The sequence below is a fragment of the Crocodylus porosus genome, unplaced genomic scaffold, assembly GCF_001723895.1.
Source record: "Crocodylus porosus isolate Cpor-Errol unplaced genomic scaffold, CroPor_comp1, whole genome shotgun sequence".
Taxonomy (NCBI): domain Eukaryota; kingdom Metazoa; phylum Chordata; order Crocodylia; family Crocodylidae; genus Crocodylus; species Crocodylus porosus.
The window spans coordinates 104,217,198-104,228,116 of NW_017728931.1; the positions used below are offsets into that span (position 1 = coordinate 104,217,198).

Genomic DNA, 10,919 nt, shown 5'->3' on the forward strand with positions numbered 1-10,919 from the left:
TGCTATGCTGGCTAGCACTATGGAAGAAAGAGACTTGGGGGTCATCATTGACCACAAGATGAACATGAGCCTGCAATGTGATGCTGCAGCTAGTAAAGCAACCAAAACACTGGCATAGATGCTTCTCGAGCAAATCCCGGGACGTCATTCTCCCCTTGTACTCGGCCTTGGTGAGGCCGCAGCTGGACTACTGCATCCAGTTTTGGGCTCCATAATTCAAAACGGATGTGGAGAAGCTTGAGAGAGTGCAGAGAAGAGCCACACGAATGATCAGAGGTCAGGAAAGAAGATCTTAAGATGACAGGATGAGAGTCATGGGGCTCCTAAGCCTGGAAAAGTGCAGGCTCAGGAGTGATCTGATGGCCACCTACAAGTTTTACCGGGGTGACCACCAGTATCTGGGAGAACGTTTTTTCACCAGAGCGCTCCAAGGGATGACGAGGTTGAATGGTCATAAACTACTACAGGACTGTTTCAGGCTGAACATAAGGAAGAATTTCTTTACTGTCTGAGCCCCCAAGGTCTGGCACAGCCTGCCATCGGAGGTGGTTCAAGCATCTACACTGAACACCTTCAAGAGCAAACTGGATGCTTATCTTGCTGGGATCCTATGACCCCAGCTGACTTCCTGCCCTTTGGACGGGGGCCTGGACTTGATGATTTGTCGAGGTCCTTTCCAGCCCTAATGCCTATGAAATCTATGAAGCATCCCAGATGCTTTGCAGCCCTGGGCTGGGCTATGCTGTCTGCTCCAGGGAACAGGGCTGGCCCTTCCCTTCTGCTCCCTAGGCAGAGCTCTGGCAGAGACTGCAGGCACAGCAGGGTCTGCCTGGTTTTCCCCTGCCCCATGCCCCCCCTTGCTATTTGCTGCTCAAGTGGGTATCCCTCCCTCCCACAGCATGGACCCCATCCCCACAGACCCCAAGCATGTGGAGTGCTAGTGAATGCTGAGAGAGGGGTGTATGTGTGTGTCTGTGTGCGCACATGCCCCTCCAGTTTCACTGGGACAGGACAAAGGCAGACAGAATAGTGTCCACTTAAGGGTTTTTGGAGCTAATCATCAGCTCGTAATGTCCCTCTGTTCCTTCCTTGGAAAAAGCTGTTTAAGCAGAAGTTGAACTAATGAGAGAAGCTTTTATTTTGTTGATGGGCTGCTAAATGCTGTATTATCAGCCCCATGCTGGCTCCTTCACCTGTAAGGTTTGCTGCAGACAGTATGAAGAAGCCGGGAGAGGGAGATTGAAAAGCTCAGTATCAGGAACAGATGCATGCATTGCACACCCCACTTTGCCTCAGAGTGCTAGCCCAGAGCTAAGGTTTGGCAACATGCCCACCCTTTAAGCAGCGAGCAGGAAAAAGCCTGGGCCAGTTCAGGCAGGGTTGGGGTTTACACCTCTTCCTAACGAGAGGTCCTGCTGGGGCCCAGCCACTGCTCCACCCCCCAGCTCAGCATTATAGAAGGGAAGGGAGGGCTGGTCTAGCAGCCCTCAGCTTCTAGCCTGAGCCATTGCAGGCATGTGCCTGCATTTCTTCAGTCCAGAGGGAATGTCTCTACAGTTGCAAATTGATTCAATCTAGGCAAGTTAAACTAACCTGCAAAGATTGAATCAATTCAGGCTCAGGCTTTTTGAGTCCATCTCTAGTCTTAAAGGCTAATTTAATATTTGTGTCTCTCCAGGGCATCTGTAGCCTTAAAGGCTCATTGAGTGGCTCCCCATCCTCCCCTATACCATGCCCCATGCCTCACTGGTGTTACTATACCATCACATACTACTGTAGGGGTCTTGGCCTTATTGGCCTCCTCCCCTCTTGCTCTCGCTGGGCCTTTTAGTACAGGTCCATGGTACTGGACCTGGCTTCTAGGCTCCAGCCTCTACGATTGTGGATCCCAACAGTGGCTTCCTGGGCTAGCTGAGATCACCAGGCTCTCTGGCTCTGGCAGTCCATGGCTATGGTCCCTCTTAGATCATGAGCCCCTCCTGAACCTTCCTAGAGAGAAGGTTCAGGCTGGACATCAGGAGACATTACTTTACAGTTAGGGCTGCCAGGCTCTGGAATGGGCTCCCAAGTGACATGGTATTCTCTCCTACTTTGGGGGTCTTCAAGGGGAGGCTGGACAGATATCTGGCTGGGGTGATATGACCCAGTATCCAATGACACTATAGGTCCTTCATTGCTCTGATCTTGAGATGGATTCAGTTGACTATAGCACTGACATGGGAACATCATCTAAGATCTAAACATCACCTGGAATGTAAAACCACTGTCACTTCCTCCCCGTCTCCTTTCCCTTCTTCACCCCCTTTTGTTTTTCATTTCCTTTTCTATCTCCTTTTTCCTTTTTGTAAGGAGTCTGGCTTAGCCTGTCAGAACATTTTCTATTTGTGTCCATAAATAAAGGCAGCTAAAATCAAGTGTCTTAAGTAACTTAATGCTAGTACAAGTTTGCCTAGTTTCACAGCTGCTGACAACACTATGTGCTGTGCTCATCTTTCTCTAGCAGACAGGCTGATATAGAAGTATTGAAAACCAAAGCTGAATTTTTTTCTTTGTGGTTCCTTTTTCTCCCCTTTTGTTTTGTCTTCAGTGACACAGGATCAGACTTTAACAATGAAGACAATAAAAACAGCTCCAGCTCATCTCAATTTTTTCTCTGTTTTCCCTACAGATCCAGCAGATACTGAACTACAAATGATGGTCCCTATTGTCCTATTCCCTCCATCACCTCTTTGTGTCAAGAGTAGAGGATGAAATTTCTGTCTTTACTATTCATCTCTCTCCCTCCTTGTGTACATCTTGCTTTGTCCACAAACCCTTTCTCCAAAAAAGAATAGTTAATACCATCTTCACATCATCTGAAAGCCTGTCAAATGGAGGGCTTTTCTTACAAAAATCCCTCTAAAGCTAAAGGATATTGTTAAAAATGAAATCCTCACTTAATACCCTACTTTCAAATGTTTTACTGTTCTTCCTTCTTTTGTATACCATTAAGAAAAGGTTAAAATTATTATCAGTGATTACCTGAAATGGGACTAAGCAGGATACAATCCCTGTACCTGAGACTCCACACTTTAACTATGTAACATTACACAATAACATGGGTGTTTTTATATTTTTGACTGTCTAGATCCATTTATTCAATTAACACAACAGTCCCAGTCTCACTGTCTCTGGAACAGCTGGCAGGAGGTAAGGCAGGGTGGCACCTTGTAGACTAATTTGTTCAGAAATGAATTAGCTTTTGTATGCAACAGCATATGTCATCATCATAGCATGAAGTAGGCTGTTACTTGAGAATGCTTATGCATTTCTGAATGAGTTAGTCTATAAGGTGCCACCCTGCCTTGCTCTCTGCCTCACTTCCAGCTAACATGACTAACTACCTCTCTTTGCAATGGCTGCCTTCCTTGGCAACTAATAATCTGGCAACAGAAAAAAAGGGTTGCATGTTAGACTATTCACTGTCCCTGCATCATCTTTTAACCCCTATATGCCTGTCTTTCTAGCAGAGTTTGGTTCTCTTTTCATAGCTGTCTTCTCAATAGAGAGGCAGATTTAAGCACTGACTCACAGGGTTGAGGAGCTGGAGACAGGATGCAAGAACAGTTAAGGACTAGCATGAGATCCACGGAGGTAGAAATGAATCCTCCAGAAAAATCCATGAACTTCACAACTTTGACCCTTCCTTGTATTCACTCTTTCTGATGCACACTCTTTAAACATTCTCCCACATCACCATGCTCTGCTCCAAACCCCAACACTCCCTCAAACTATTCAAATACCTCAACTACTCCAAGTCTGTCAATATTCCCTTTATCAAGCTCACTGCACTGAGCCCACCGCCACCTTCTCAGTAATACATGCCCTGAAAAAAGATCACTTTAAATCTTGCCACCAGCAACACAAAACACACCAGCTCTACCCCTTCTTCATTTCATTTCTTGCCCCTACAAAGTTTGAAGGTGCCACTAGAATGTGGTAAGGTTGTGAAAAAGTACTTGTACCAACTGGAGGCATGAAAAGGGAAGAAAGTGGTAGCATAGGTAGCATAAACATTTGGAGCTAGCATATGAAGAACAGGCTTTAACTGACCATCTAGATAACTGGAGGCATAGAAACACTTACTGAGAACTATTTATCACACTGAGATGTTCTCAATTGTTCTTATCCTACTGTAGTCTCGTTATTTTGAGGAAATTAGTAATCCTTGTTCAGTGAGGCACAACATAGAAGAAATGCATCTGAGGCAGTTCTTTCTCACCCTCCCCCCCACCCCACAGCTTCAGGGTTGCAGAACACAGGAACATCAGCAGCTGGGCAGTGTCATGGAGTTCAAGGCATTCTGGGACTTGAATCTGTAGTAGTGGCAATATAATTCATCACTGCTGCTGGGGGGAAACTTTCACCCCCACCTTTTTTTTTTGCTGCTGAAGCCCATGTTGAAAGGGCCAAAAAAAATGTTGATTTTAGATGCAAAATTGCAATCAATTCTCCCCACCATACCAGTGAACTCCACTGCTGCTCTACAGAACTACAGCTCCCAGAACACCTCACATTCAAGGACATACACTGCCTGCACCAGCTGCTTCCTGCAGTCAAAAAGTGCAGGCAGAGTATGGGACAGCAGGATGAATGCTACCCCCCTCTGTCCTTCTGGCACCTTTCCTCTTAAACAGCACCCAAGACATATTGCCCCGCTTGCTCATCCCACCTTGTGCTACTGCTGGTTTACACAACTGATGGGAGTATAATCCCACAGATACTGCTGTCCCATTCTTCCCTTTGCATAAAAGGCACAGAGACAGGCAGTAATTTCCATTTTTGCTGTTCTTTTCTTTCCCCTTTTACTCATGTTTTGTTTTTGTTTCTTTTTGGTGGGGGTGGGGGAATTCAATGCCAACAAGGACAATAACAGCAGCTCTGGTCTATCTCAATTTTCTTTATCTATTAGAGCCACAGCTGCATCCTCCCCCATCTCCAAACCAACAAGAACAAAGGTAAAGAGAGCAAGGGCTCAAACTGAAGGGGAAAAAGTGAAGGCAGTAAAACCCCCATTCTCATTTACACCTATGAATGTAAAAATGATAGAGGAATTAGAAGATTCTGTAAAATGTTCTTTTTAGGAAGTTCAGGAAACCCTTATTGAAACTACTCAAAATTTGGATCAATAAATTTATTCTGTCCCCTGTGAGGCCCAGAAAATTTCACTGCAGTCAAACTTGGTATGTGAATTTTTGAGTGCCAAACAGAGAGCTGGCACTCTGCTAAACTTAGTTTATAAATACTTGAATTTTGTAAATGTGATAACACTCACCCTTCCTAGTTCTTTATCTTCAAGTGCTAGGACCCCTGTGCTTTCTGTAAAAAGCTTTACTTTGACCACAGGCCGAGGATGGGTAGTCGTGAAATCCCCTTGAGTTCCCCATCTGCAAAATATAAAGTAATATAAATTAACTGATAGAAGCTTTACAGTAATAGGCCTGTAATTGCTTATAGAATATTCCTGGGCCTAATTTTCAAATACTGTATTTTTATACAAAAAGAAAAACAACATTTATCTAAACCTTTATCTGGCCATCCAAAGGGGACTTCCCCATCTAAAATTGGGCCTCTTCTGTGATGGAAGATAGGTTGATTGATTTTTAATAGCAAGATTGTATATGACAGATAATTTGACAGATGGCATAATCAAAGCATTGAAACAGTACCGTCTTAGGAGAAAACAACATATCTGGATAGGCTTTTGTAAAATCTTTTATATAAAAATATACCAACATTAATACATTTATCTTGTGTGCAAAAATTGATTAATTCAACTGCAAGGTTGGGCCTCAAGCCTGCAACAACTTATGTATACACTTAATTCTGAACTGAGTTAGAATGTGTGTGAATGTTTGTAGGAAAAAAGCCTTAAATTACAATTTGGGAAGAGGAGACAGAGATAACAAATGTTTCACAAAGGATTACAAATTAACATAGGAGTAAAGAAATATATTTCAAAGAAAATATTGCTACTTACCAGACAGACTGTAGTTCTACAAAATAATAATTACCATATGTATTCACACCCTTGGAGAAGCAAAACTAGGCAAACTTACACTCCAAACTTCAAGTGAGCAATCTCCAATCGCTGAAAGGAACACTTGGCTCTCAGCCTTCTCCCTCACTCTGGGCTCCGGTGGCACAACAGAGGACATGACTTATCAATATGATTGCAGTTTCCTCTTACATACTCATGTAATGCCCAGCATAACGTAGCCCTTATTCTGATGGGTCTACTGGATATTGCCAACACAAACAACAAATTATGGCCCCAGACACACTTCAGCTCTTTCCACTAATTCATAGCTGGTTAGCCTAAATTAGGGGTGGGAAAAATGGCCAATCCAGCAGGCATCCAGACTCAATTTCTCAGCAGCCCCACCCGCATGGCTTGAGCCAGTCTCCATGGAGACCCCAGCCACGGTGTGGGAAAGCTCAGGCTGGGGTTGCCATGGAAACCAGCCACAGCTGTGCTGGCAGCTCGCCTGGCAGAGCAGTGCAGGGGGCTGCTTTGGAGCCACTGGGATTTCGCAGTGGGTAGCAGCCTCCCATGGAGCCAGGGCACAGCCATAATCTGTAGCCTGCACGCTCCAGGAAGCGGTGCTCAGGCAGGGGATCATGGCTCTGTCCCAGCTCCAGGCCAACCAGGCTGTCACCGCTACAAGGAACCAGGGCAGAGATGTGATCCCCTTCCTGGATTGTGCAGGCTACAGATCGTGGCTGTGCCCAGGCTCCATTGCAAGGTCTCAGTGGTTCCGGAGCACCCCCTATGCTGCTCTGCCATGCATGCTGCCGCTGGTCTCCATGGCAACCCCAGCCTGAGCTTTCCTGCTCAGGTGCGGCTGGGGTCTCCATGGAGATCAGTCCAAGCCATGTGGGCAGAGCCACCTGGGAAATGGAATCCAAGGCCGACCATATCTGGCCTGTGGACTGGACTTTGCTCGACCCTGGCCTAAATCATGACAAAGGTAATTGAAAAATGTGTTCATAATGGCACTTACTTCAGAGGGCCACATTTATTATGCAAGTAATATTTCTGACATCAAAAAGAGCCCACATGGATCCCCACTTTTAGGAGACCGACAACCTGTAGTGATCCTACAGGAATATTAGTTGAAAATTAATTGAAGAATTTTTCATGTGAACTGGGCTTCAGACTTAGACACTAAGTACAGAAAGTAATTATGCGATGGAGAGAATAAAAGAACAGTGTGAAAATGAGCTGCCCCCTGGAGACTAGTACTACATGTCATGAGCAAATGCCAGATTGTTGATACAGTCATGCATAATACAATGATCCTTGCTGGGCAGCTTGTTGAGATTTATTTAACCCTGGCCTTAATCTCATCTACATTCTTAGTCTTAGTCTATGCTAAGGAAATCAACTCAACTGGGTTGAACCTTCTCCCATGAAATACTGAAGGAACTAAAGGCTGTTGCCAAGTGTGATGAGGGTACATAATGTTGGCCAATCACCATACCAGCCTGCCACTTCATCTAGGGCAGTCTGCCCAGTCTCACCTGCCATGAGTTGTTGGGAATCAATCTGTTGGAATAAGCGGGAGGCTGCCCATTGAATACCATGATGCCAAGGGGGTCACACGTGACTCTAACCTCCCCTTATCATGTCCCATGACTTGCAGATGGCATCCTAGAGTTGCTTTATGCTCTGGCTTAAGGCTGAGCCAAACTCAGCCTCCTGCCAGGCCACATCCATTCACTCTTTTGCTCCACCCCCAATGAGCCTCATTCATACCACCCACTCTCATTTGCTGCTCCACATGGGGCCACACTCAGCCTGCCCTGCTCCCTTGAGTGGCTCCTATAGGCCATCAGGCTTGCTTACCTGGCCTTGGGACAGCCTTTTGGGCCTTCCCCATGATCTTTATCTGTGCAGTGACCAGCCAATTCACCTGGCCCTAGACAGAGCTCTGACCCAAGACCCTCCCCAGGTGACTCATTACTCTTACCCCTCACACTAGGTCCTCAGGGTCTTACAACCCCTTGGGCTCAGGTGCCATTCTCTGGGCATGCTTGGCCCCACCATCTCCAGGGTCTTACACCCCCGTAAGCTCACGTGCCTCTCAATAGGCGTGCCTGCCCCCACCATTTGCTCTAGACCCACTGGGTAGTAGTGGGGGGGGTGGTTTAAGGTGCCTCTACTCACCTTTCACCAAGGAGGTAACTGGTCTGGCATTTCTGGGGGATTGTCACACCATGGACAGTCCTACCAGACCACCCTTCCTTGGCAGGGTGCAGTTTCAAGTCATACCCAGGACCAGGAGCTTCCTGCCATCTCCACAGCTCCTGCCTTTACCTCCAAGGATGATTTGATCAGACACGTGTTGCTCTGTTGGCTGCCAATGGAAGACTTCTGGCATGGCCCTGAGGGCCTGGGTCTAAAATGGAGCCTGCTCGGCCCCCTCCTCAAATCACAAGGCCCTCCTGCAGTCATGTGTCTGGCCAATTATTCCAGCTCACACCTGCCGGCTGCTCTGATGGAAAACAGAGGTAGAGGGAAAGAAGTGGCAAACACTCCTCGCTTGAAGCAGTTTGTACACCATGCTTTGCTTCTTCCAAGAGCAGAAACCTACATCAGGGATCCAATTATCAAACAAGGAACTACATTTATTAGCATATGGGACCTCTCAAATAATATTAGTATTGTCCATGTAAATAAAATTAATTTTATTAAAAAAATTAATCCATCACTGGAAAGGAAGCCAGCATGATTTTATGGTTAGTTTTAAACAGTTGTGGATTTAAAAGGTCCCAGAGTTTTATGGAAACAGCTAAGAACTTCTGCCAAAAGCAGTTTGTCAGTGAAGAATGGAGCACAGTAAATATGTTAGATTCAGTCTCTAAATAGTTTGTATTCTGCATCTTCAGCACCAATTAACAATGCCAGCTTCAACCAAGGCTAAATGCTATGCTGTAGTTGTTATGGTCCAAGTACCATAAACATAGCTAAATGTACCAAACATCTACACTTTATTGAGAACAGTCCAAAGGAATAAGATGAATACAGTGAGCCACATACCCATTGTCAACGAGCATATTTTATTTTTACCACTTTGATTCAGTAGTGAAAAAAGCTAAAAATTGTGCTCAAGCACAAAGTTTTCTATTACTACACAGAGGGAGTGTCTACACGAGACGCTGTGTCACTGTACCAATGAGCTACTACTCCGTAGCTTGTTGCTATGATGACATAGTGTTGCCAGGCATGAACCATGACAGGGATACTACTGTGCAGTAGCTCACTGCTACTGTGCAGTAGCAGCTAAAAGTAACCGTGTGATGATGGGACTGTGCAATAATGCCAGTTACTGAACAGTCTGGGGCACATGTAGATGGGAGCAGACAGTGCATCTACATGTGCACTTTACTGCAGAGTTGATTAATTAGTTTCAAAGTAAAGCATCATTGTCCACAGGTGCGTTAGTATTAGGGTTCAGTAAATTAATGAACTCCTCCATAAAACAGAGTGTGGGAAGTGGTTATCACAGTTAATTACTACAATCGGGGTCATAATCCCCGTAAAACAGTACCATCTTCCATACGACAGTATTGTCTTCTAGCAAAGTAATTAACTATGATCAAATGCTTATGTGATTGGTGACCACTGGGTGCAAATTGTGCCTGGTCAGCCCAGTCACCTGGGGGCCAGACCCCAGTTCCTGTCAGCCCCTTCACCACCCTCCACCACCACCTGGAGCTGACCCCCCATTCCACCTGCCAGCTCATAGCTGTTCTACCCCACCTCAGTCCTGAATGCATGTGTAGATGTGCCCAGGAGCAGTTAACTCTGGCACGAACTGCTGGAGTTTATCACATCACCTTAATAATACATGTAGATGCACCCAGAAAGATATATTTGGTATACCTAAAAATTAAAATTAAAAACTTCTGTTTTAAGAAAGTTCAGAATATGACCATTTTAATCTTCTAAAACTGAGTAAAAATATTAGTGAGGTTATACAGGAGTTGCATTATCATCCTAGTTGTATAATTTCCAGGGTTTATGGCTTATAAAGTATTACATCTAAAATGAGGTAGTTATTTTGATTTTGGTTGGTTTAATCTCAAATGCTAGAAATTAAAACAGATAACAACTCAATTTAAACATTAACGTTATAAATTATGAATTACCTGGTTATGCTAGAATAACACTGATGCCCATTTCATAAATCCCCCAAATACTAAAGCAGAAAAATTAAGTTATTAAATAAATATCATTGTTACTGAAACAACCAACCAACATGGAAAGTCTTGTAGATATTGTTAGTTCACACAGACCTAAACACTGTCACCAAAGGTGGTTAACACAAGATACAGAAGAAAAGAGAGGGTAAGAGTGAAAGGTTTCACACACCATATGTATGATACTTCTAAAGTTTCTTCCCCACCTCAGTCAAACTGGAGTTGGGCTATGCTCTAAACTAGGAAGGTTGATTTTTAATTTTTTTTTAAGATTAACTACAATAACTAGTGGTGATGGTTCATTTTCCAGTACTGTACTTAATTCCTATTAAGTTATTTACATAGTGGTATGTAACAGTTCATTCCATAAATTAAATATAAACTGCATAAACACATAATTATGTGAAATTAGTTGCATTTACTTGGGTGTTGTCATGTTTCTGTATTAAGAAAAAGAATAATCTGTAAAGCCAGAATGACTTTCTGTACAAATTATATTTTAAATTACGTACTTCCAGGAGTGTCTCCTTGCTAAAAAGGAGGCTTACACCCAATGGAAGGAAGGGGTCATCACCAGGGAGGGCTATTCTGTAGTTGCTCGGGGATGTAGCGGGGTAGTTAGGAAGGCCAAGGCAGAGATGGAACTGGGGCTAGCTTCCCAGATTAAGGACAAT

General features: G+C 44.4%; 1 protein-coding gene across 1 annotated transcript in view; it reads right to left on the reverse strand.

The window, feature by feature from the left end:
* CADPS2 (calcium dependent secretion activator 2) overlaps positions 1-10,919 on the reverse strand; it is a gene marked incomplete at its 5' end in the record, with an annotated part of 600,328 nt that overhangs the window by 256,430 nt on the left and 332,979 nt on the right. Inside the window, one exon of the mRNA XM_019543957.1 lies at positions 5,315-5,426. Coding sequence (XP_019399502.1) covers positions 5,315-5,426 — 112 coding nt within the window. The remainder of the gene's footprint in view (positions 1-5,314; positions 5,427-10,919) is intronic.